This window comes from Xiphophorus maculatus, chromosome 5 (assembly GCF_002775205.1).
Source record: "Xiphophorus maculatus strain JP 163 A chromosome 5, X_maculatus-5.0-male, whole genome shotgun sequence".
NCBI classification, from domain to species: domain Eukaryota; kingdom Metazoa; phylum Chordata; class Actinopteri; order Cyprinodontiformes; family Poeciliidae; genus Xiphophorus; species Xiphophorus maculatus.
The window spans coordinates 11,455,045-11,482,904 of NC_036447.1; the positions used below are offsets into that span (position 1 = coordinate 11,455,045).

Below are 27,860 nucleotides of genomic sequence, written 5' to 3' on the forward strand. Positions count from 1 at the left end.
ACACTGAGAAGGGGGAAGGAAAACGATCCATTGTTTTTAGAAATTGTTCCAAATACAACAACCTGAAAGGTGTGAGATACATTTGCATTTACCCCCTCTGAGTATATTTATGGAATTACTTGTTGCTGCAATTATAACTGCAAGTATTTTATTTTGTTTTCCTCTACCAATTTGACAAATCTGAACATTTCCACTCTACAATGCAGGGTAACTCAAACTCAGTTAGATTGAGTAGATGGCATTTTTGAACACTGTCTTGCCATTGATTGGCATTTGGATTTAGGTTTGGACTTTGACTAGGCCAACATACAAATAAGTTTCTATCTGAACCTCACCATTGTCGCTCTGGCTGTATGTTCAGCCAGAGCATACTGCTCTGGAACAGACAGGAGGGTGAACCTCCACTCTATTGTCTGTTCCTACAGTTTCAATTTCCAGAAATTTCTTGTATTTTGCTTCATCCGTCTTCCAGTTACATGACGACCTAACCTGTCCCTGCATCGCAATAGCATGCCTTTGCTCCCAACAGTTGGTTTTTCCTCTCCACTCTTTGATTTAGGCCAGTTTTGTGATTTGCAAAGCTATTAGAAGCCCTTTCAGTAGACTCCCCCACCTGAGCTGTAGATCTTTGTAGCTCCTTCAGAGTTACCATGGTCCTCTTAGTTGCTTCTCTGATTCACACTGTTCTTGCCTAGACTGCCAGTTTAGATGGACGACCAAGTCTTCACAAGTTTTGTCTTAAAAAACTTCTGAGGATGTCACAGAACAACTATATTTATAATAAGATGTAATATCACACAGACTAGCTCCATTTACTTATTTGATGACTCAAAGTTAGTTGCTGGCTTTTGAGTTCTTTTATTTAAGGAGACTGAATTTTTACATTTTTTTGTTCAAATTTTAAGAACTGTGTATCTTTTTCCATCCTCTTCACAATTATGCACTACTTTGTTGCTTTATCACATGAAATCCTAATAAAATACTTTCAAACTTGTGGACGGAACAAACTTCAATACTTTTGCAAGGCACTGTAGCGCTAGGTAGCTATTGCTAACATCCTTCAATGTTCCTTTCAACCAGAAAAGGAACATTCTTCATGTTATTTAAGATTTTTGTTGATGTGTTTCATTCAGCTCAAGGTTTCCTTTTCTCACTTGTTGTTTGCATAATTAGATCATTTGCATTCACTGTCAGCGTGAGTTTACACACACAGTTATGAATTAGTATGGTAATAGTATGGATGAACCACTGTTACTCGCCAAGGTTTCTCAAATTTTTATTTGACTTGTTTTTTTAGGACATGTCCTTTGTTGTCTCTAAAATTAAACGTGAGAGATTTTTTTTGTTTCTAATTTGTTGAATTATTGTTGCTTAATGCATGGTATTGTGATGAATGCAAGCATTTGAGTTGGGTTGCGTTATTTGGAGGTTAGGATTGCAGTAAGAGATGAGGTGGGGAATGCAGATGGATCTAGACAGAGTTCTCTTTTCATTTCTTTGTCAGCTTGCCTTGCTCCATTTCCTTCTCTTGCCCTGGAGGTGGTTTTGCTCATTAGAGTGGGGAGCCCTGCAGCCCCCACAGGGATCGGTGTCACAGCCAGACTGTGACACACACATAAACACACACTCACTTAGTGCAGCCCCGTGTGCCAAGTACTTGCACGTATTTGCAGCCCCTTATCGTCTGGTGCACATGCTCACCGGTGCGCTCCTTTCATCCTGCTGCTTTCCTCAGCATCTCATCTCAGGAGGGGATCAGCTTAAAGATGGCAGCCTTCTCAATTCCCCTCCCGGTTCCCCGCTTCACCTCCACCGAAGGTTGTGTCTCCCCTCTTTCTATGTCTCCCACTGCTGCGTTAAGCTGACGGGTCACACGATGATGGAGATGCTACAGACCTGAGGGCGGATGGAGCTGGTCGGATAGAGTGCCGGTTGAATCCCTGAGGGGCCTCCGTCACACTATCTGAGTTTCTGGCAGAGTTTCAACTTTTAAATCAGGTTGCATCAGTAGGGTTTCATAGGAAAACACAGAATAGTTTCCTTTTTTCCATAAATTGATTGCACCAGCAATCAGTGATTCTTTTGACCTTTCCATTGCATTACATAGGTTTTGGCTCTTGTGAAGCTGCAACTTAGAAAGTGTCAGTTATTCTGAAAACTTGAGCATCGTAATAGGATAAGCAATGAAATTTCACTGTTTTTATTAATCATTTTATAAATAACAGTTAAAAAAGTAGATATTTCTTCCTCCATTTTTTTCCCTTATCCACCACTTGATGGCAGTCTTGAATTTCCTAATGTTGGCACTGAGGCAGTAATTAAGTGCAGCCAGAAATAACTCTGTATGTCCCTGTCTAACAGGTATGCCATCCCCCCAGAGCATGGGAAACGACTGGAGCGCCTGGCTACAGGTACGAAAAAAAAAAAAAAAAAAAACATTGTTGAAAACCCAGCCTTCAATTTAAACACACTTATTCCTTGGATAATAAATACCAAGTGAAGACATTTTTTAAATGCAATTTTAGACAAAATCACCAACACCACACTGATTTTTATAGTTTCTTATAAAAATAATTTGCAAGACATTTTAAATCAGAATGCAGAAAGGAACTTTTTAAATAATAATTAAAATCATTTTTTCTTTGGGCGTAAACGTGAGGCAGACTAGTATCCAGTACCCAGTAGCCTCCACCATGAACAAGTCTGTTTACTATCTACAACCGCTTGTTTTTAAGGTGTAGGAGAAGTTTTGTCTGTCATCTAGAAGCATAAATGTGTGGCGTTTACTAAACACTTCTGGAGTGTTAACTGGAATCATGTTAACTGGAACAAAGAATGATTATGAGGAAAAGCAATGTCGAGTATCTGTGATGATGTGGGATTTATTCTCTTGCAGAAGCACTGGGAACCTTGTTAGAGTGCAGGGCATTATGAACTTTTAGAAATGTGTCCCATGGCCAGAGTGTACAAATTGACAGCTAGAGATGGGCAGCGACTCCCCCTATAGAACTCACCCTTAATGTGAATCAGACTGCATTGGGGAATAATTTTGTTATCGTTTATTAATTCAATCATTCTTTTAGATTTTATTATGCTTGGAAACTGGGACTCTTTGTGTGCTGACATATTAAGATAATATCTTTTTATAGATCTCCTTTTTGTTTTCAGACTCTCTGTGATTTCAGACTGGTGTGTGTATGTGTGTTTTTCTCTTTCAGGTTTTTTTCCCAACAGCTTCAAGGGCTGCGAAGCTTTTCTGCGCCACAAGATGACCCTCATCTCTCCCTCTATACTGAAGAAGTATGGCATTCCCTTTGATAAGGTAAACTCCTCATTTTGTACACATTTAGCTTTCCCTGCCCTACCGCCTTTACTGAAACAAGGATCCAAACTATTGAAATTTCACTTGCTCCAACTTACTGTTCTGTCTACACTATTTTTTTGTCCCATTTCTCACCAACTCACTTTATGATTAATACTCAGATTACTCAGGAAGCCGGAGAGTTCATGATCACCTTCCCGTATGGTTACCATGCTGGATTCAATCATGGCTTCAACTGTGCGGAGTCCACCAACTTTGCCACTTTGCGCTGGATAGACTACGGCAAGGTGGCCACACAGGTAACATCACACTCAGGCCAATCTGAACACAAATCGTTTTAAAGCTTTGCACAAACTATTTTAGTGATTTTTAAAATAAGAAATGTGAATGAAGTCTGAAATGGCCGACTTTCAATATGAAGTTGTGCTCACGTAGCTTCAAAGTAATCCAATGTAATTTAATAAATATATATATATATATATATATATATATATATATAAACTGTTGCCTCCTTTTCTTTAGTGCACATGTAGCAAGGATATGGTGAAGATATCCATGGAACCCTTTGTGAAGCGTTTCCAACCTGACCGTTACGCTAGCTGGATGCTGGGCAAGGACTCGACGCTCATCGACCATACGGTTCCCACTCCCAGTACGACACCGGAGCTGCAGAGCTGGTTACAGAGGCGCCGTAAGACCAAGTCTGCTAACAAAGGGTACCATATGCAATCTGCTGTGATCTTTCTTCTCTCTAAAAGATGAAAACTTTTTGGTTTGACTTTTTTGCAATCTTTCTCCTGTCATGGCAGCGGTCACTCTCGTATGCGCTCCAAACGCCTCAGGACCACAGAGGAGCCTGTTGATCTGGATGGCAGCTTAGCACTGAGCAGCAGCAAGAGAAAACCTCTGGGTGGGCAGTCTGCCCCCAAGGCGAGGCGGTCTGCAGCAGGGACCTCCTACAAGGAGCTGGAGAAAGGGAAGAAAAAACAGGCCGAGTCCAAACACAACCAGAATCAGAACTTGCCTCAGCTTTCTGGTAAGATGGCTTGATTAACTTTTATTATTTTTTATTTTTTTCCTTTTCCAAAACAGGTTCATCATCAGCATGACTTGGAGCAGTAAACAATTTCAATGAGTTTTAAAAATAAGAAATGATGATACATGTTTGACTTTTCTTGTGAATTTTTACTAATACAAATGGGGGTCCGAATTTTACATACAAATATATACACACATCCTGAGTAATATTTGAATAAAGATCCGTTAGTAATGTGCAGAAAAACCCCTCTTGCGTTTCCTGACCATGTTTTTTTTCTGGAACAAATACTTTCACCCATTGAAAGTATCTGATCAGTGCTAGGAGCACCAAAACACACCCATAGCCTGTGGCGATGTTAAACTGGTCTTACTGAAGACCGAGGCACTGGTGGAACAATTTGGGTCAGGTGGTTAATCTCTGAAACTTGCTTGTCTTTACATTTATCCCCCCCAAAATTGAGTCTGTATGTATAATTTTGACCATGTTGTTTGATTAGTTCACTCTGAAACAGAGTTAAAGAGTTAAAATCAAATGACAATCATGTTCATGATGAGTGATTGTAAAATTCTCTGTATGATCAGATGTATTTTCTTGCATTTCTTTAGCTGATTTTTTTTCCATCACTGACTGATATTTGCTTGTTTTATTTCTCTTCTTTATTCTCACCAGCTTGCAAACAAATGTGTGTTGTCAAAGTAAACCGTGTTGAGAGTAAAAATTTAGAGTTTTCTAAAAAGGACACATCTCAGTCAAACCCCCAGACTTTACTGGTGGAGGACAGGCTAAAAGCAGCCGAGTCTGAACCCCAGGACCTCTCAGGGGTCACAAACTGGAGCCCAGAAGGACCCAGGGAAGGTCCCGGGGCTCCACAGCCGCATCTGGAAGTCAGCGATTCGAGGTTTTCTGCGCAGCAAGACCTCGACTCACCTTCCCGCACGAACCGGTCTGCAGAGACTCTGATGGACACGTGTCTCTCTGAACCTCAGGCTCACGTATCAGCTTCCTCAACTTCAGCATTAACTATGAGCACTGACACTGACAGGAGCACGCATACGGGTACCAGGAATTACACTAACGACACTGTAAAAGCAGAGAACATGGACGTCGATGTTGATCCTGAACATGTTAATCAACACTCCGACATGAAAGCACTTTATGAGCCAGCAGAGGGCGATAGTTACACACCAAGTGGCTCCTTTGCTGCCTCACAACACACTCAGAGTGTGGGAAAAGGCAGCACAGAGGAAAGCCTTTTGCCTCCTCTGTTGCAGAGGAATGCAGCGGATATGCCACAGCTCACACCGGAGCCGGCCGGGAAGGTGGGCGCTTCCCCGTTGCCACCTGTGTTGACCCAGGAGATGCCCTCCCTCACCCCCGCCGATGATGACTTCACTCATTTCCACAAATCCGGAGCATTAAGCCACCAGATCGCACCTGTGCTTCAGAGGGAGACGCCAACCGGCTCGCCGTCCTCACAGGAAGCTAGGGAGGAAGGGACTAATTTACAGCCAGCAGAACCCTGTACAGGAGACCATGACAACCGCTGGCATTTAGAGGCTTCAGTTAATTGTGAGGAGACAGCAGAAGCAAACACAGATCATTTAGCTGCCAGTGGTTTGTGCAAGAGAACATCTGGCGACGTCCATGAAATGTTAATAAAATCTGCTGCGGAAGGAGATCACGCAACGCTGGAAAGTTTCATCCCCGAGCAAAGTGATACAACTCAGAGCCAGCTAATTCAGAGAAGTGTACAACTCAACTTGCCTAATCCAAATAAAGACAACTGCAGAACTCAGAGAGACGGTGCCTGCAGTCCAAATGTAATGCTATTATCTGCTAACGCTAGTGATGTTCCTCAAACCCCTGATTCTTCACTACACCCTCAGCATGAGAACCACTCAGCATTAAAACCTAACTACCACACTATGTACTCTAACTGTTCTTTCCAACACACTGAGCCTAAAACCTCCTCCAGTAGTATCTGGAAGAACTTCACTTCCCAGAGTCCTGCAGTTCTCATCCAGAGTCTGCACCCAGATCTCCCGTCTGATTTCTCCCACGATCCTCTGCCTTACACCATGTGGACCGAACCTCAGTGCAAAGAAGTCACGGACCTGGAGGATGCTGCGAAGGACCTATGCAGATCAGAGAACCAGGAGGATGAAGGTAGCAGTCTCACCTGGGCCCAGCTGGAGCCCACCTCACTCCTTTCAGTCGGTGCTATCGAACCTCTGGGACTCTGTGAGGATTACGAGTTGCAGAAAGTCGAAGAGAACAGAGCTGGATCTGTGTCGAGACAGAGCGAGGCCGATGCGTGTTTACACCCTGAGAGGGTAGCATCGCTTCACCGGACTGAACAAGACGAGACGGATATGGAAGATGAAGAAGCATCTGATCTTGAAGATGAAGAGCAGCAACATAGTTTGAAAGGACGCTGCAGCAGTGATTCTTCAGAGGAAGAAGAGGAAAATGACCCAAATAACTACAAATGTGATGAGTCTGGCCTTGAGCCTGGGGAAGTTAGTGCTGTGAGTTCTTTTCCTTTTCTCTCTCTCTCTCTCTTTTTTTTACACACACAGTTTAGTTGATTTCTTATTCTTTACACCAAGACAAATTGTTTGCATGGTTTAACCTCCCACTAATCCCTGTCTGTCCCAGTACCCAGCCCTGTCAGCCAAGAGGACCACTAAGAGCTGGCGTCACCCTCTCAGGAAACCCACCGCAAGAGCCGTCCCCACCGCTGTGAAACAACAGACTGCCAGTGATGAGGGTGGGCACATTCTCATACACACATCGAGTTATTTTGAACGTTACTGTTATGGCTAAGCATTGTAAAGATTTGCAGACAGCAGTAAATGCTCCTGTTGAAAGTCATGCTCAGCAATGCTCATTTAAAAAAAAAAGGTGTTGTCTGTTGTGGTTTCTGTCGTAAGGGGTGGCTCCAATTCAGAAACCATATTTTACATTTTTTCATGGCTAAATTACAGTGACCCCAAACATAGCTGCCATAAACTTCCTTCTCCTTAATTGGATTTAGAGGCACAATCTACTCAGAAATCATTAAACTGACTAAAGTTATCTCAAATTTACAGTCTGAAACTTGTTAAAGCCCCTTAATTGCTTTTTGTTCCACAATATAATCACAAACTTTGATGTACTGTGTTGGGATTTCATATGAAAGACAAAATTTAGATTTTAGGTTTGTTTATTTAAAACTGGGACAATGTACAATATAACTACAATAGGAGAGATGGTAATAATAGTGAAACGGAAAGAAAAGTAAACTTGTTTAAAAACATCTGAATAGTAAATTTGTTCTTTGCAACCTAAAATCAGTTTGCCTATAGAAGCTACATAAGTGTTCTCCTATTTTGTGAAGTCCTTAGAGGTATGAGCCAACCAAAAGTCATCATGTGGACCAGTTGACGCCGTAAATAGGCCAGGGATAAAACTGAGACGTTTCAAGCAAGCTTAGACAATAAAACAGTATCCCAGTTTAATAATATAACTTTTTGGCCTACAGGCAAAACGCTGTTTGTGGTGGAAAACTAACACTGCACCTCACCCTGAACACACCTTCCGCACCAGTGGTGGCAGCATCATTAAGGGGGAATGCTTTTCCTCAGGAGGGACAGGAAATCTGGTCAGAGTTGATGTGAAGATGGATGCAGATAATCCTGGGAGAAAACGTGTTAGAGGGTGCAAAAGACTTGAGACGGAGGCAGAAGTCCCCCCTTCCAGCAGGACATCGCACCTAAACATACAGCTCAAATTGGATGCTCACCAGCAGATTTTTGTGTTACCATGACCCTGTCAAAGTCATGATCCAAATCCAATTGAGAATCTGTGGCAAGACTTGAAAATTGATGTTGACTGATGCTCTCCATCTGAACTGACGGAACTTGAACTGTTTTGCTAAGAAGAATGGACTAAAATGTCAGTTTCTAGACGTACGTAACTGGTAGAGACACTACCCAGATGACTCGCATCTTTAATTGCAGTGAACGGTGGTTTTTGCTAAATATTGACTCAGGAGGTGCTGCAAACAATTTGCACACCACACTTTTTAGATTTTATTTATAAACAAGAAAGTTTTAAACGCATATAAAATGTTTTCTTTCACTTCAGTTGTGTATTATTTTTGAAGGTCTATTGCATAATATCCCAATAAAATGCGTTGAAGTTTGTGGTTATAATGTGACAAAATTCGAAAAAGCTCAAAGAGTGTGAATACTTTTGTGAAGCATTGTAACTAATAACTTCTGTATCATTAACTCAAATGTGTCTTCTCCCACAGTAAATCCTTCATCTCTGTGGTCTGTTCCTTCCCTCCTTATATTCTAAATGATATGACATCCCACCACCATGACCAGTATGATGCCTCTGACGTCAATGTGCTCATAAACATTTAATTGTCTGGCCTACCACAGTGCAATGACCTTTTGAATAGATGATCTGTTTGTTTTCATGGTTTATATGAGGCAGGCGTGAGGGTCCCCCTTAGCAACACTCTTGATGTATGTGTACATGCAGAATCACATTCGTTATCTTCATGATTGTGAGGGTTGAATATTTCAGCACCAGTTGCAACTGTTTATCTTAATGACAGTAGAATGACCCTGGCTTTGTGAGGACTTTCTTATTCAGGAAATAGCTTGTTCTGTGGAGACATCAGATTGAACTAAGCACCAAGTCCTCAAATGAGCATGAGTGCTAGAAACACAAATGAGTTATGCATGTTACTAGGGTTGCTCGGATATGAAAGTTTAAACTAATAGCTACTTACCCATAATATGTAAATTTCCCTACACTCTTTCCTGACCAAAACACCTAAATTGCTTCTCTATTACACCCCCACAATTCTGCACTGTATCACTGCCACATAACTGAATAAATACCATAAGGCCAAACCTTTTCTCTCACCCTTCCTGAAACATTAACACTAACACTCTCTTCAGAAGCTACTCTGATGAGAGTAGCTTCTAAATGAAATGATGTCTGGATTAGACCAAAGATAACTAAATAATACACAGATCAGTTGAGATGAACATGAGTTGTGAATATCTTATCACCTTTATACCAGTATGTTAAAAAAATGACTAGAAACAGCCACTACAGATGTTAATACGTTCCTGCAGGCTAGCACTATCAAAGCTTTGGATCTGCAACAATTTTAGGCTTAAATAGTAGTAATTGACAAATTCAAGCACTCTCACTGCATGCATCACCACTTTCACCAATGTAGTGGATGAGTGCTCAGTCTGGGTAGTGCCAGCTGACAAAAAATAGTTTTGTGTGAAAAGCATACAACTTGTTATCCTTATAGTTACATAGAACATGTTGGATTAAGTGAAATTAGGTAAAAATTCCCTTCTGATGAGAGTAGCTTCTAAATGAAATGATGTCTGGATTAGACCAAAGATAACTAAATAATACACAGATCAGTTGATTAGGAAATTGGAACAAATATCATCTGTGACTTATGGACATTTGGCGTACTTATAAGCAATTCTTTAGCAACAATTCACAAAGCGCAGGACCTGCCTGTGCATATTCACTGGTTTTATTAGTAATATCTTCTTAATAAGTTTAAGAACCCATGCTCACTTATTAATGATTATTACAGCAGTTAGAAAGATGAACTACTATTTATTTTGTATTGAAGAGCTTTTTCATCACTTCACAGGCATGTGAACTTATTGTAACCATGGCTGCAAGATATTAATTTTCATTTGATAAATGCAACCAATAATTATAGCAGTACTAACAGAAAGCTATTAAAAATGAGGGGATTATTGTGAGATGAGAACAACATACTGAATGTTTTTGGCTGTAAATATAATCCAAAAATGTATTTTAGTCAACTCTTATCATCAGCAGGAAAGCAAAGAGTTCTGTTTGTTGACACAACAGTCCTTGGTGAAGACGTAATTAAAAATTGTTGCTAGGATTCTTTATAATTACAGGGATTAGATGCGACTGCACAGCAAGTCTGCATTAGAGAATGAAAACTGCAAACAGCAGTTATAAGATTAACACATGCTACATTTCCACAGCCAAATAATAGACCTAATTAACTAACAATCACTAAAAAGATAAGATGTTATTATTAAATGTCTCCCGATTTTGACCCTTGAGAAAGAGTCAAATAAGCTAGAGCCGCCTGAGAAAATACATCATTAACTGATGTTTAGTTTTAACATGAGATAAAGCAAGTCTATAATTGTGACAGTGCAACACCGATGCAATTTTTTTGGACAAACTAACTTAACAGTTTTCAACTCAAGTTCGAGCTTGATTTGATCTTTTAGGTCAAGATTCCAGACTCCGATCTCCTGGATTCTCAGTCTTTTTCAGACTGAATTTGTATAAATACAAAAAGTCAGTATGATGTAACAAATATGTGTATAATGGTCAGTGCTTTGAATATGTAATCTAAAAATCAGGTAGGTGGAAAAAAACAAAGGGTAGAATTACACAAACACACAGACGCATTCATACCTGAGGACAATCCAGAGACTAATTAACCCAACAGTCATGTTTTTGGACTGTGGGAGGAAGCTGGAGTGCCAGGAGAGAACGCACAAATGCACAGAGAGGCCAGAACATGTAGGCCAGGATTCAAATCTAGCCTGGTGCTACCAACTCTTCCACTGTGCACCATGTTTTCAATTAAAACCTTTAATAATGTATTCAATGGTTGATGAATAATCACTGTATTGTTTTTAGTGTAGCACAGAAACATATTAAAAATCAAAAAAATGTTGAAAGTCACATCAAAATAGTGTTGCTGCTAAAAATGACTTCAGCTGAAACAACTTTCAGATTCGTAGTAGTTCCACGGTGTGAGGAGAAAATCTAATAATTTCCTCGGCATATGAACTATACCTTCCAATTTCTCTGTTCTATTATGTGTTGTGTATTAACAGCTATTGTTGTAACTCACATTTGACCCTCTTAAAATAGAGCCTCCTGAAGCAAGCCTGGCAGAAGAGGAAGAGGATGAGGAGGGGGAGAATGAAATGGAAGGATGGGCAAAGCCTCTCATCTACCTTTGGCAAAACAGAAAGAGCTGCTTCTCTGCAGAGAGGGAGTACAATGCTCATGCAGCCACCATGGAGCCACACTGTGCTGTTTGCACACTCTTCATGCCATATTATCAGGTAAACTCACATCTATAGGTATATATCAAAATGGAAGTTCTAATTTCTGTTTTGCTGCGTATAGTAAAATCTGCAAAACAAAATATATTAAGGTTACTTGAACACTGGTTCTACAAGACAGCACTCTTCAGTAGTGTTGATTTCCCTTGATGTTTTTCTCTTATTTGTTGGGTTGGAGTTTCACTGGGCCATTTTACTAACATATGATTATGGTTTAACCTACACCACTCAGTTATAGCTCTAACTGTCTAACAAATGGTCAGTGAACACTTTGGCAGGATATTGTTGGTGATTCCCATTTTTGTTAGTCTATATTACCTTGCCTGCATTTTGTTTAAATTTAAAACCGACATGTAACCTAACAAGATTCTGTTGTTTTATGTTCTGAAGTTACAGAGTTCAAATAAGTATATTTGCTTCTTTCGACATGTAACGTTGGTGGGAAAAGTGAAAACAAACAGTAAAGAGGAATCTTAGTTTTCCTGCTGAAGCAGAAAATATTGTGTCGTAATCCTAATATAGTTTCTTCAAACTCACTTTTTGCCTTTGCACAGAAGTTGCTGCTGAATGATTACCGGTCAATTACCTGAATAATAGAAGTAACACTAAACCCACAGGTCACAATAATCACATAGTTTTTCCACAGGGACGTTGCTGTTTATTACAGTTGGCCCTTGCAATTTCCTGCTGGCTGAAATGTCACGTAGAGTGACAGCTCTCTTTACAACGCAGGGAGGCATATGTTTCATCACCCACATACCCTGTCAATGTTCCAGCCTGTTTAAGTTTTAAAAATTATGCTGCCTCTTTCTCCTGCAGGCTGACGACAATACTGAGGACAGCAAATCTGTCACAGTGAAGGACCCCTCCAAAGCTGTGTCTCCAATGGAGACACCCCCCACGCCTGGCTGTGGCGGGTTGAGGAGGTCCAAGCCCCTGGTCCCCGAGATCTGCTTTTCTTTCCGAGAACAGAACTGCCCCCCAACTCCTACGAACCCTCTGCTGCAAGAAGATGGCACCTCCCCTCTCCTGTACTGCCAGAGCTGTTGTCTGCAAGTTCACGCAAGTAAGTCGGCACAAGGAATGATTAGAGTGGGAAGGACAGTGAGCGAGAGTGCTTTCTGTTGTACATGCCACTGTTTACTGTGGTCAAGCTTCATGGGACTTACCAACTAGCAGAAAGTGTAGATTGAGTATGTTTTATGTATTTGGTAGAAGGTCGCTGGGTTTATACGTCCTGATTTTCTTAAGTCTGTTTTCTTTTCAGTCCACTCTCTCTGTCCCTCACTTTCTCTCTCTCTCAGAGGTATTCTGCTTCCCTCATCAGCCAATCAAATCTTTTCCCTTCACCACACATAGGCTGTGTTCTAAAGCCCCAAACCAGAAACAAGCCTTTAAATATGTATATCTTTTCATTTGACAGCATACAGAGCCTATGCATTTTACATTCAGCTTTAGCTTTTATAGAGACGCACCAAGAGATCTGTGGCTGATTTTCACCCGTTGTGTTGTCATGCTGCTGACCATTTTACCCAATTAGATTTCTCTGTTAGACCTGCAATTAACAGCATTCAAAGTAGTTTAAAAATTTATATTTACATTAGGAGCAGAGGCAACATCACAGTTTTCTATCTGAAGGTTATGTCTGGGGACTGAAATGGTCATGGAATAAGGGACATATTGTGTCATGTGATCCCATTATTCTTTTAAAAGACCCAAATACAACACACTTCCATTGCATTAAATGAGTAAACCAGATTTTTATTTAATTGCCTTTTAGTTGCAAGTCCTTATGGTTCAAAAAGAAAGACAGAGAGGGAGAGAAATAGGCCCACTGTATCTTGTACTGAGTAACTGTAGACATCAGTACTACTTAAATTATGTAGGTATTTGCCATAATGCTGTGATTCCCAAAAGGTTGCCAGCATTTCTAAATCTAGGATGAGAGACTGAGACTGAAAACTAAAAACAACAAAACAGAGTGAAACACCATCAAGCTTCTTAGTGTCAGTGGGTTCAAACTAACATCCTCTGGCAAACCTAATTTACTTTACTGCAAAAGTACTAAATGGCAAACAGCAAACAACTAGTAAAAAGAACCATGTGTTACCAAGTATTTTTATGTCTTAGTAAACTTGAAACACAATTAGACTAACTTACAAGTAATGTAGCTTTTCAGCAAGATATTGGAGCTTGTTTTAAGTCAATCATTTCTTAATATTGATTTTAAAAGATAATTTTTTCAAAATCTGCCAGAGGAATTAATTTGTATCTTTTTATTAATATTAATGAATTGCTGACTCCTCGTATGCTGCTATGTATTGTTAAAAAGATACTTGTAATTTGTTTTCTTCTTATTTCCAGGATACTAAGATATTTGCATTAAAACTAGACAGAAAATACTTAGTGAGATTTTATGTTTTTGAAGTGTAATAGTGGAAGCATGCAAAAGACTGCTGAGCATTTAGAAAAAAGGTTTGATTACTGTAATGCCAACACAGGCTTCCCTCTTTATTACTGAGGAGGCTTATAGTTATGCTGTTGTTTTGTCAAAACGTAATTACCGTAATAATGTCCTATTAAACATTGCCTATCACTTCAGAACCAAACTGAATCAAACTTGGTCCAATGAAGAAACCTATAACAGTATGAATACTTCTGAGCCTGGCTGTTCTTTACATCTGGAAGTGTCTCACAGTCACTTTCTTTCTCTCAAAGTCAGAATCAATCCCTGATACTAGAGTTGATCCTGCCACATATCCTCTGTGATCCAGACATGTTCTGCACTGTGCGGTGACTTCATAGCAGCTGTACTGCATTTGTAATTACTTGGTTTGTGCTAGCATGAGGGAGAAAGAGATGAAGCTTATGTCATCTGACACTGAGGGAAAAAGCCACAAGCTTGATTTTGAGACAGGAGAACGAATACACATTAATGTAGCTTTCCCCCCTGAACAGTAATCTGAACTCTGGAAAGGAAACAGAGGTGGGCTTGGATTTTATTTTTGGTTATGTGATGGATAGTCAAGAAAAAGATTGGAGAGTTTAAAATGTCCCTCTTCCTTATATGTCTGAAGGCTTTAGTACTTTTATTGTAACCATCTGCTAGGTTTAAAGGAATCAAAGCAGTTTTACTACATCAAAATCTGAAAAAAAAATCTCTATTTGTGGAAAATAATTTGAAATGTTTTTCTTGCAAAACGCACAGCTCCTAAACTAATCACAAATCATCACTTGAAGTACTTTACATGAAAGTATCATTTAGCATAAAACATACACAGAAACCACTGTTAAAAAAACTTGTATTGTTTTTTATTTTATGCTTTCTTTTATCCTGGCCACCCAGATAATCCCTCACACACGGCCACACAGACCACTAAGATCTCAATTTCCACTTAGTCTGCAATACTGGGCTTGTCTACACAGAAACCCACCACTTCAATGCCATCAAAAACCTCTGGAAACAATGTGGCTATGGCATTTTGTCAACTGTTTTGTAACAATAGACCTTGCTGTTCCTGTCGACTGTGTTGTTTTATCTCACTCTATTGGGACATTTTTTTTACATCTGATTTCCCCCTTCTCTCCTTCCTGTAGGCTGCTACGGTGTAGCTGCAGAAGACATCAGCGAACAATGGTCGTGTGATCGCTGTTCGGAAGGAGGCTTTGCAGATGTAAGACAGTTTATTTCCAATTTTAACAAAGCTGTCCTGTCTTGTATCAAAGTGGTAAAATGTAGAAGTAACAATAAATTGAATTATTTTTTAATTGCAAAATGATACTCTTATTCTGAGAATTTTAGAGAAACCTAACCTTTGTTTTAAGGAATTGATTTTTAACAAAAGAAAAGCCCTTAGTCTTGTCTATTCATACATATGAAATATGTATGAATATAATATGAATATTATAAAAAACTGAAGATAACATGGTCACTTGATTGTGGTATAAAATCACACTATGTTCCTGGAAAATATATAATTCTGTCCTTTTAATAGCATGCATCAGATGCTTTTTCTTATATTAACCTTTCCTTTTATGTAGAAGGCACCTGGAGTATTTCTTTTCTTTCTAAAAACCCTAATCTTACTTGACCAAAGGATATTATTTCCAATTAAAGTTATATAGGGGGTTCTGATGGCAGGACAGAACATCTTTTTCCAGGCATTCCTCCCTAACAATCAGTTTGCATGTAGATACAGTCTAAGGGTCGTTACACAGACTTGGTAAACCCCAAAATGTCACTCACTCAGATTTATTTACCTTTGTTACCATCCTGCTCAGTGTGTGTAATAAACACACTGTCCAGCCTTGTGGCCACTGGCTAAAAGAAATGGGCTTCTGTTTCGTCATATTTGTTCTTGGTGGAAAAGGAAAGTAGTAAATCAATTATTAGAAGTTTGTAGAAATGCTGATCTGAATCAAAAATATAAGTTTTTTTTAAAGAGTTCAGCTACATTGTTTTGATTAAACACATTTCATAACATAGGTTTTCTCCCCATTTAATCAGTTAGGTTAAATATAGACTTTTTCTAAATTTGTAATGTTATTTCAAGGTTTTTTAGACATCCTTGCCAAGGGTGCCTATAAACTGTATGATATAGAATCATATTTCCATAGGTTTTTATTTGTATTTTTTGCTAGACAAACCTCAAGTTTATCCAAGCACATGAGAACATTTTGGTAACTCACCTCTCTTTATTGGTTTTCTCAGGAGTGCTGTCTCTGTAACCTCAGAGGTGGAGCCCTGAAGAAAACCCAAAACAACAAGTGAGCAATGCTTTTTGTTCACTTGGATTATCTCTGCGTTTTCATCCCTAATCTCAAGAGATCCACCAAATAAAGCGGATGTGTATCCTAATAATCAGTGTGTGCTGTTGTGGTTTGTTTTCCATGTGGACACGGCTGCAGATGGGCCCACGTGATGTGCGCCGTCGCACTTCCAGAGGCGAGATTTGGTGATGAACCCAAGAGGAGTCCCATTGACACCAGTAGGATCCCCATACAGCGTTTTAAACTGGTGAGAGGACACACACACACACACACTCACCCCCCCCCCAACACACACACACACACAGAGAGAGAGAGATAGAAACACGCAGAGTGTCCTTGAGGACTGGTCTGGTTTAATTAAGGAAGTATTCACAATCCTAATTAACAATGTGAAATGAACATGCCTGCAATCAAAGCTAGATAATTAACTACTAGTTGATGGGAATGGCAAAGCAGGGTGATGTGGGGAGGGCTTTCTATGTGGTGTATCATTTCTAGCATTTGTGTGTCTTTGCTTAATGAGATATCGGAGTGTGTCTCAGCAGAGCTGGCATGTTGACTCGAGTTAGCTCTGTTCTGCAGGAACCATGATGGCTCAGCAGAATGCAAGGTGTATGGGAAGTGCTTCCCAATATAGGATGAATAACGGAAATGTGATAAAGCTAGTTAAATTACAGCCACTGTTTCTGAACAATAAAGTGAAGTTCAAACAGTAAAATAGATTCAAAGGCAGAGCATTACTTGCTCTTTGAAGTATCATATTAGGTCAGATTTATAGAGGTCTCACTTGAAAAAACAGTCTTTTGCAAGGCAAACAATATGAGCTCCTACATAAAAGTTTATTCATGATTTCATAGATTTTATTACTGCAGTGATGCAAACTGATCTGAGCGACATTACTCAGAATGTACTTTATATTTTCTCACACCGCACTGAAATTAAGGCTCATTTAGGTTAGAGAATGCTGACCATAAAGTGATTTTTTTTCCCCACTTCCAAAATAAGCATTAAAGGCCAGACCGGGCGGGCATGAAGCTCATAAACGCTTTTGACACAGCAATTTGGCGACCGTACAGTAGGGACCTTCTTGGGTTTAGCGGCCAGATTACACTATTTGTACTGACTCTTAGTGGAGTGCATTTTGTATATACCTGCTCCTTTTTTAGTTATTAAAAACTTTACCTTTTACTTGTGTGCATCATATTCAGTTACATGTTAGACATGACGTGATACATCGCATTTGTTACCAAGTAAAACATGTTGACAAAAACTAAAATTACCGACAAGTAAATAAATAAATAAATTTTCTAGCATTAGCAGGAGCATTATCAGATCTCCTTCAGCAAAAAATGGGTAAAACAACGTGGAGACATATAGAGAGAGTTGCAGAGCATTAAATAAGACTTCTTACAAAAGGATAAATATTTTTATTATAATGTGAGTTTGCTTTTAACTTATTATTACTTGCAGCTCTCAATCCAGTCCAATCCAACTATGGCAAACTAGATTAAAAAGACATGAGCAATACTTTTACCAGATAGTTTTGGTATGCACATTAGTAAGAGTTGTCATTTTTAATCAAATCTGTGTTGTCCAACAGACAATAATTGTCAAATTGTTGCCACGAGATGAAACTGTTAAAAAACAGATTTAAAAAGAGTTTTGGATACCAGCTTTAATGTGATTCAGTCAAATTCCTCACAATATAATCATAGGTCAAACTCGAAGCGTTGCTGGATGAACACAGTTGTTTCACATATCTGAATTGCCTCCTCAGCAGGCCATCAATCTGTGCAGAGGGTCTGATAATGACTCGTTCATTTAATTCAGATCTGTTGAGCCACAGAAATATTAAAAACAACAGGACGCTGACCCTTGAGGACTAACTCTGGACACCACCGCCGTGATCATTTCAAAATGCTGTTTCTGGGCACGTTTTATTTTATCATGGGATTTTAATTTGTTTTGCATTTCATTTGAATGAAACTGGTTGAAAATTAATGTCTTTTCAAACTGCAAAGTAACTTTTGCTCTGAGACTTTTATGTTACTGGAGAAAATGTATTTTGTGAGAGTAACTAGAAATGCACCAATCATTGCTTTGTTAAAAAGACTGTCACAGAAATCCAGTCAAATTGAAACAAAACTGATCAGTGTCTCAGTTTTATCGAAGTTTATTTCAGCCTCACAGGACAAACAGCATTTAAATTATATTTTCAAAAATTATTTATTTTAGAGAAATTGCTGCTTAAGAAAAGAAAGTGGGGTTGGATAAAACATTTAAATGAGTTGACAGTGTGGGCTGTCCATAGTATCTTATTTTTAGCAATTAGCAAAGTAAGCAATAGTTCTGTAAATAGCATTGTCTGTGTGCATTTCCAATAGAAAAATTAGATGATAACCTTAACTCTAAGAGTTCAAATATCATGCTAACATTTTAACGTTTAGTGTAACGCATGACTGATGGAGGCTAAAGGCTCACAAAACAAAACAGTCGATTTGAGCCTCCCTGTTGTCCGTATTTTCTATATTAGAGATATGTTGTCTGTTCAGTTTCATTTTAAATAGTTCCTTATCCTTTTCATCTTTTCTTGAGTTCTTTTCTGAACACTTCACTTATATTTAAAAATAGCTAACATTGAGACTTTCTGAATAGTGGAAGATTAGCTGTTACTGATCAAAAAAATGTTGTATGAAATCCAAGGTAGTATGTGATAAAATATGACTAAACTGAAAATTCTTCACTTTTTGAACACTTTTCTTCTAAATAATTTGATGTAAAATGAACAAATAACACAGATTTTGTCTTTTCTTTTTAGATTTAATTATATATTTTACCTTTACATTTTGTCCACTTTCTATATTTGAATGTTCCTCCCACTTGCCACATGTTTTGAAGTTCGCGTTGAACCCGTTGTCGCCACAGCAGCCCAATGCATTCATAATTCACTACAACACACGCAAACTTAGGCATTCATAATTTACTGTGGGAAGGTTCTTAACGCATGGCTCAACACAGGCACCAGATGAACTTAGCAGAAGGAACAAGCACTGGGAAAATATCCTTAAAATGCTGTTATGTTTACTGCCTTTTATCTTCGCATCTGAGATGGTTTTAAACTATTGTACCAATTTATCTCAGAATTTGTGCATAGTGAAGATTATTCTAGATCTCAGTATGAATCTTGTCAAACCGTATTCAGTGGATGAATGTTGACACAGAGGCCACTTTGCCTTGACTTTGCTGTCCATAACAGAGCAGGTATTGGAAAAGACTTCATTAAAATGTAGGTCAAGTTAGTCATTAAGAATAGCTGTCCTTCATCCTACATCCTTCATCTGAGAGGACGAGCAGCAAGGAAATGAGAGGCCTCATTATTTGAAAAAAATACATGATTAGGATTTTCATCATCCAGATTATATTAGGCTTTTATGTTGCCTTTTTCTTCATCTCACTAGAGAAAAAGAAGAAAGTCCCTCTTCACAGTATCTTCTGATACTTAACTGATAGTTAAATGAACTGATTAGCTGGTAATTGGGAAGATGAAGCCACTGCTGCTGCAGAGGGCATACAAATTTAATTAATTCTGTCTTGATGCACTAATTAGATCAGTTATTGATTTTTTTTCAAAGGGATTAACGGAGGGGATTGATTTCAGAGGCGTGACCGATAGCAGAGTTGGGAGAAAAGTTATTCCCCCCCACACCCACCAAACCATCATAATTTAATTTCTGGAGTCCCTTATATGGTGTTTAGATTCAAAATATTCTCTTTTAAAGTACTGTGTAAAAGTACTTCAACTTTTGCAGATTAAAAATAAAGAGTGTTGCTGAAGAGATGTAAAAGACTCACTGCCAGTAAATTCTTGTTCACGTAGGGCCATGTTGGTTTGGACAGCTTTTGGCATTCAAAAAATAAAAATATAATTTGAAAACTGCATTTTGTAACATCTTTTTAGGCTAAAGTTGTCTTTATATAACAGCAAATAGAGCAGGAATTGAACCCAGAACAACCACATCAGGTACTACAAGCCCCTTGTTTTTTGTATGAAAGCTGTTTAAGTTTCAAGCTAAATTTGCCTGGACACAAACCTTCCAAAAGTTTTCACTTTTGTCTCATCAGTTCACAGAAGAATTTTTCCAAACGGTTTGGAAAATGTGAGATGGACCTCTTTATTCATTTTTTGCAGCTCAGATTTCTCCTGTGAACTCTCCGATTGACGACTTTAATGTTTCCTCTTTTTTGTTGAATCATAAATTCTCACCAGAGCTGGAGCTGCTTCAGATATTCTCTGTTCTCTTGTGTTCTCCTGGATGAATCTTTGCTGAGCTCTTGGGGTAAATTTGAATATATGCCTTCTTTGTTGGTGAATAATGGATATCACTGTGATTTGCTGGAGTTCCAAACCCAGAGGAAATATCTACCATTCCAGACTGAGAAGTGTTAACTGCAATGTTTCTTATCTGCTCTTAAATAACAGATGAGAGTGTTGCTTTCTGAGATGTTAGCTTACTTTGTGTTGCCAGACAGCTTCTGTACAGTATATGTGATTCCTGGCAGTAAATGAAACCCGAGTGTGGCTTGTAAAATAGAACCAAAACTTTGGTTAATCAGAGTTAATTCATTTATTAACTAGGAAGTAAAACCATCCCGGACAAAACCAAATCCCTGGAAAGTCATTTTGTAATAAATGAAAAAATAATTTCAATTATTAAACCTTTTTGAATTTACTCAGATTATCTTTGTCAGATATTAAGAGTAACTTAATGAGCTGAAACATTTTTTTAAAGATTTGATGGGATCTAGTGTGTACAAAAGACTGTTAATTATTTGTTTTCAGCCCTCTAGTTTAGGTTTTCTTCATCAAAGTATTTTAGGTGCAGTATTTTATTTCAGCCACTGGGTGGCTTCATGTTCATATTTGTTACAGCTTGTTTTGAGTAGAGTGTTGCGGTTCTCAAGGCTGACTTCGTTCATAACCTCTTTCTATTGTGTGCGTCCATTGAATGTAAGTAATACTGTTGTTGATTTAGTTCGGTTTCGTCAATGTCTAAGAGCTGTAGTTGTGCTTTGTTCCGTTGAGTATTATAGTCGTTTGGTGTATTTTACTTGTATTGTTGAGAGCTAAAGTTAGCCGTTTAGCATCAAGCTATTAAGCTCGGTTAATTAGTTGCAGCTGTTAATTGTGACCATGTGCAATTGAAATGCGTTATTTCTCTTGTATGTTTACCGTGTGACACTATTATTTGCAGGGTTTATTATTACTATGTATGTATAATTATTATTTACATTCTCATAGTCAGACATTAACACATTTATTCATTTGTGGAAATTAGGTTTATTTGTGAAAGGGTTTACAGACAAATTCTCATAATTTGTATTTGTTTATCTTTATAGGAAACCACACACACACACACGCCACACACACACCTGTGCCCTTATATGTATAGCTGAACCTCCAGAGCTAATTAAAACCCAAGTAAAGCTCAATTCTGGACTTGGACATTCTCTTCTTTCACTAACTCACCTGAACATATATATCAGCTGTTCTAACCCGACACCCTGGAGTGATTGTTTATCCACAACTGAACCAGCTTCAGTAGAGCAGAGGACAGAGTGGATTAAAGTAAACAGACGATGCTGGCGCTGCGGTCGGGAACATCAGGCTGCCAGGTGCAATCTCAAAGCAAAGTGCAAACAGTGTGAAAGGAAGCATTTGGATATCCTGCACGAGGTTAATACCAGCCAAATAAGCACAGTACCTGTCGAACCTCAACCACCTCAGCCGAGCACATGCCTAGTGAGTTCTGTTTCAGAGACACTGTACGTTGATCGGCCAGTTAGAAGCAACCAAGTGTTACTCAAGTTGTGCCGTGTCATACTCCAGAGTGGTCCAAAGGTACTAGAGACCTACGCAATACTGGATGATGGATCAGAGCGCACAATACTCCTACATGATGCAGCTCTTAGCCTGGGCCTTCAAGGGAAGCCTGAAGATCTCACACTTCGTACCGTCCGACAAGAAGTTTGCACCATCAACGGTGCCACTGTCTCCTTCTCAATTGCTCCAGCTTCACAGCCTAGTAAGTCATACCAGGTCAACAAAGCTTTCACGGCCAAACAGCTAAACTTAGCCTGCCATACCTACCCAGTTGAAGTTCTGCAGGAAAAGTATCGCCATCTCAGAGACATTCCACTGCCATCCATTGAAGGTGCCCAGCCATTGCTGCTGATAGGGTCAGATTACCCACATCTAGTTACGCCAGTGGAACCAGTACGTCTTGGTCCACCAGGTGGACCTGCAGCAGTTCGCACGAGGTTAGGATGGACTTTACAAGGCCCCACAAGTCTGTTATGCCATCAACTGTCTCCACAACAGTGCCTCTTCACTAAGTGCAATCCACCGGAAGCAGAGCTTCTAAGTCATGTGGAAAAGTTGTGGCAGCTAGATACGCTGCCTTACAGGAGTGAACGGTTGATTACCAGGTCAAGAGAAGATTTGGAGGCAGTCCGCATACTGGAAGATAAGACCACCAGAGTAATGGTCGATGGTGTAAACAGGTATGCGACACCATTGTTATGGAAACGGGACTTCCCACCCCTCCTTTCACCTAAAGAGGCTGTCTTACCACAGCTGCGTGGGACAGAGAAACGGCTAGTAAAAGACCCGGAGAAAGCTACCATTTACTCTAGAGAAATCCACAAGCTCATTGATGCTGGTTATGTCAAAGCCATAACCCCAACTAAGGCAAAGGAGAGCAACTATTCATGGTTCATTCCACACCACATTGTTCAACACAATGGGAAGTACAGAATAGTCTTCAATTGCTCCTTCATCTTTAATGAGCAGAGCATCAATGATCACCTTCTTCCTGGGCCCACACTTGGAGCCAGTCTTCTGGGAGTCCTCCTCAGGTTCCGAGAGCACCCCGTGGCTATCAGCAGTGATGTGAAGGGAATGTTTCATCAGGTACGCCTGTTGGATGAGGATAAACCCTTCCTTCGTTTCCTGTGGAGAGATGTTAAAGTGGACCAGGAACCTACCATCTATGAGTGGCAAGTGCTCCCTTTCGGTACAACGTGCAGTCCATGTTGTGCCGTCTTTGCATTACAAAGTCATGTCCAAAAACACACTGCACCAGAGGAGGATGCCCGCCAATCAGTAGAACGTTGTTTCTATGTTGATAACTGTCTGCAGAGTCTTCAGTCAGAGAACCAGGCCAAGCAGCTGGTGAATCGACTGCACACAGTACTCATGGAAGGTGGATTTGAGCTCAGAGAATGGGCCAGCAATGTTCCTGCTGTCATCAAACACCTACCCAAAGAATTAAGGTCAGAGAGCAGCACACTTTGGTTCACACAACAAACAGCTAACCCTCAAGAACGTACACTTGGACTGTTGTGGCAGTGTAAGTCAGACACACTCTGCTATAAGCAGCACAACCGTGACTGTCTTGAACCAACTATGCGCAACATCTATCGTCTTCTTGCCCAACAATACGATCCTCTGGGATACATTATTCCATATACGACCAGAGCTAAGATCATCGTACAGCGACTTTGGGACAAGAAGAGAGGTTGGGATGATCCCAATCTCCCTGAAGATCTGCTCCAAGCTTGGAAGTCATGGGAGGAAGAGCTTCCCCAGCTGTCCCAGATCGCTTTACCCAGATGCTACACTGACCACAACACAGATCGTAGTACCATCAGTCAGACCATCCATGTGTTTTGTGACGCATCTGAACGTGCTTATGGATCAGTGGCGTACCTGCGTAGTGATAATGGGGATGGAAGGATAGAAGTTGCATTCTTAGCTGCCAGATCCAGAGTTGCCCCAAAGAAGCAACTATCGATACCTCGACTCGAGTTATGTGGTGCTCTAACTGGAGCACAGTTAGCTTCAGTGCTGCTGAAAGAACTCACCATCAAGATCCAAAAAGTGGTATACTGGACTGATTCCACCATCGTACTCAACTGGCTCAAATCCAATTCCTGCAGATATAAAGTATTTGTAGGTACAAGGGTTGCAGAGATACAGGAATTATCAGATATCAAATCCTGGCATTACATCGATTCTGCCTCCAACCCAGCAGACGATATCACCAGAGGGAAAACATTAGCCCAACTGACTGAAAAAAGTCGTTGGACTCATGGACCATCCTTCCTCCTGCAGGCAGCTGATCAGTGGCCTGAATCACTAACTGACCACTTTATCGAGGAAACAGAGGAGTTGAGGAGCCCAGTATTCTGTGGTCTAACTAGCTCACCCCAACCGACTCTTCCTGACATTCAGCAGTTTAACACCTTTCAAGAGCTACTAGAAGCAACTGCAAGAGTACTCGGTGGGGCAGCCAGTGACAAGTCTCCCACTGCTGATGACTATCACAAGGCTGAGTTAGCCCTTTTCAGACAGGCTCAGATGGAGAACTTCCCAGAAGAAATGACGTTACTCAAATCGGGAAAAGCTCTTCCATCTACCAGTAGAGTGCTCACACTCGCCCCTGAATATGATCAGACCTCAGGTCTAATCCGTGTTGGAGGTAGGCTCCGCCGATGTGAAAGCCTAGGTCCGGATGTGCTCCATCCCATTCTACTGTCGTCCTCTCACCCTGTCTCCAAACTCCTGATCCAACATTATGACAAACAGTTGAACCACCCTGGAGCAGAGCGTGTTTTTGCTGAGCTGCGACGAAAATACTGGCTACTTAGAGGGAGAGAAGCCGTCAGGAAGCACCAGCATAACTGTGTGGACTGCAGGAAATGGCGAGGCAGCCCTCAAGTCCCAAGGATGGCAGATCTTCCACCCTCCAGTTTGAGGCTTTTCAAACCACCTTTCTATTCAACAGGGGTGGACTGCTTTGGTCCGATGATGGTAAAGGTGGGACGACGCAACGAAAAGAGGTGGGGAATCCTGTATAAGTGTCTTACCACCCGAGCTGTCCATCTTGACATCCTCCCAAATATGGACACAGATTCCTTCCTAATGTCACTCAGACGTTTTATATCTCGAAGAGGAAAGCCCCATGAGATCCTTTCAGACCAGGGAACTAATTTCAAAGGAGGAGATAAAGAACTTCAAGAAGCCTTCGGTGCCCTGGAACAAGCAGTGAAGGACCAACTTGCTGCTCAACAGATTCGCTTCCGCTTTAATCCCCCTAATGCTCCGCATTTTGGTGGGTCTTGGGAGCGAGAGGTTAGATCAGTAAAGAACGCACTCCGGATTGTTCTTGGAGTTCAGTCAGTGCCAGAGGAGGTGTTGAGAACAGTCCTTATTGAAATAGAGGGTATTCTCAACTCCAGGCCATTGGGCTATGTTTCATCTGATCTGGCCGATCCAGATCCAATCACACCCAACTGCTTGTTGATGGGGCGGCCGGACTCCTCCCTTCCACAAGTGGTCTATCCCGAGTCTGAACTTTTAAGTCGAAAAAGGTGGCGACATTCTCAGGTTTTAACAGATCACTTCTGGAAGCATTACATCCGCCACTTTCTTCCAACATTACAAGCCAGACAGAAATGGCAAACAGAAAAGGATGACATCACTGTAGGCACTATAGTGCTTATTGTTGACCAGCAGACACCAAGAGCCCTCTGGCAAGTTGGAACAGTGACGAGCGTCATACCCGGAGCAGATGGACGCGTGAGGACAGCTGTGGTTCAAGTGAAAGGCAGGACCTTCACTAGGCCAGTTGTTCGCCTCATAAAGCTGCCAGCTCTACCTCCAGATGATTAAGACACCTAGTGGTCAAATTTGAGTATCAAATTTGGGGGCGGCTGTACAAAAGACTGTTAATTATTTGTTTTCAGCCCTCTAGTTTAGGTTTTCTTCATCAAAGTATTTTAGGTGCAGTATTTTATTTCAGCCACTGGGTGGCTTCATGTTCATATTTGTTACAGCTTGTTTTGAGTAGAGTGTTGCGGTTCTCAAGGCTGACTTCGTTCATAACCTCTTTCTATTGTGTGCGTCCATTGAATGTAAGTAATACTGTTGTTGATTTAGTTCGGTTTCGTCAATGTCTAAGAGCTGTAGTTGTGCTTTGTTCCGTTGAGTATTATAGTCGTTTGGTGTATTTTACTTGTATTGTTGAGAGCTAAAGTTAGCCGTTTAGCATCAAGCTATTAAGCTCGGTTAATTAGTTGCAGCTGTTAATTGTGACCATGTGCAATTGAAATGCGTTATTTCTCTTGTATGTTTACCGTGTGACACTATTATTTGCAGGGTTTATTATTACTATGTATGTATAATTATTATTTACATTCTCATAGTCAGACATTAACACATTTATTCATTTGTGGAAATTAGGTTTATTTGTGAAAGGGTTTACAGACAAATTCTCATAATTTGTATTTGTTTATCTTTATAGGAAACCACACACACACACACGCCACACACACACCTGTGCCCTTATATGTATAGCTGAACCTCCAGAGCTAATTAAAACCCAAGTAAAGCTCAATTCTGGACTTGGACATTCTCTTCTTTCACTAACTCACCTGAACATATATATCAGCTGTTCTAACCCGACACCCTGGAGTGATTGTTTATCCACAACTGAACCAGCTTCAGTCTTCATTACATAGTGGCCTTTATTTAAGAGTGGTCAGTGGGTAATGAGAGAAGGGGAAGACGTGTAAAGGTCATCAGGTCTGGACTCAAACCTGTGACTGCTGCGTTGAGGACATTGTCCTGAGCTGAAACATTTAAGAGTAACAGAAAAGCAAAAACAGAAGTCGGTCAATAGACAGTTTCTCTTCCACACCATGGTACATGTTCCCTCGCAATATAGGAAGGACAGTTTTTCTTTTATTTTTACCTTCTGAAAAATAACTATTTACACCTCAGATAATTTCTATTTCACTTCACTTGAAGGCAAAACTCATTCTTTTCCTAACCCCCCTCCCCACCCACCCACCGAAAAATATCAAAATAGCATTTACAGATGGCTCAAAATGACTTTCCAGGGATTTGGTTAATGCATAAATTACATTACCACACTGCAAGAAGAAAGGCAGACGCAGATAAGTGAAGTGAGAAGGGGTGCACAGATGAGTGTTTTAAAGAAATGGAGTGAGATGGGAGGTCTGCGTGAAAGGGGTGAAGGAGGAGCAGCAAACATGTAGGGTTATAATGGGAGGATGTCATCTGTTTTTTTCCCCAAGAAGAGAAGGAGGAGTGACTCTGTGGGAGAGACAGAGGCCACCGCCATAGTGGTGAGAAATTTAACTTGATGGGTCACTTAGTGCAAAAAGCTGCAGGATAAATCTCAACAGTGTGGTATAAAAACTGGGCAAAGCTGGTGTTTTGAATATGCCTGTATGTGTGTCAGTCTGTTCTGGAAACCTTTAAACTCTGCTTTAACACGATTCATTTATTTTGGTGCCTTTTTGTATTAAAATAAAGAAGTAATTTGAGTCTATTGAATGACATTGTCTTCTATTCACAAATAGCTGTACAGAAAAAAAAGGGTAGCACATTCAATGGGATGAATACTTTTTATAGGCACTGTATTTTATTTCATCATGTACATTTTGTCCATATTTAACAGCTGACCATTGGTAAGATGTA

The 27,860-nt window shown here is 40.1% G+C and overlaps 1 protein-coding gene across 6 annotated transcripts in view; it reads left to right on the forward strand.

Annotated features, from left to right (window-relative positions):
* LOC102223593 (lysine-specific demethylase 4C-like) overlaps positions 1 to 27,860 on the forward strand; it is a 39,755-nt gene that overhangs the window by 4,552 nt on the left and 7,343 nt on the right. For 2 of the 6 annotated variants that reach the window (XM_023333686.1, XM_023333687.1), the window contains exons 6-17: positions 2,362 to 2,411; positions 3,219 to 3,322; positions 3,484 to 3,621; positions 3,845 to 4,038; positions 4,132 to 4,358; positions 5,031 to 6,889; positions 7,020 to 7,131; positions 11,328 to 11,524; positions 12,344 to 12,590; positions 15,122 to 15,198; positions 16,236 to 16,291; positions 16,433 to 16,541. In XM_023333686.1, coding sequence (XP_023189454.1) covers positions 2,362 to 2,411; positions 3,219 to 3,322; positions 3,484 to 3,621; positions 3,845 to 4,038; positions 4,132 to 4,358; positions 5,031 to 6,889; positions 7,020 to 7,131; positions 11,328 to 11,524; positions 12,344 to 12,590; positions 15,122 to 15,198; positions 16,236 to 16,291; positions 16,433 to 16,541 — 3,370 coding nt within the window. Of the gene's footprint in view, positions 1 to 2,361; positions 2,414 to 3,218; positions 3,323 to 3,483; positions 3,622 to 3,844; positions 4,039 to 4,131; positions 4,359 to 5,030; positions 6,890 to 7,019; positions 7,132 to 7,884; positions 8,678 to 11,327; positions 11,525 to 12,343; positions 12,591 to 15,121; positions 15,199 to 16,235; positions 16,292 to 16,432; positions 16,542 to 27,860 lie in introns of those variants that run through there. The other 4 variants (XM_023333688.1, XM_023333690.1, XM_023333689.1 and 1 more) reach the window with 4 other exon arrangements.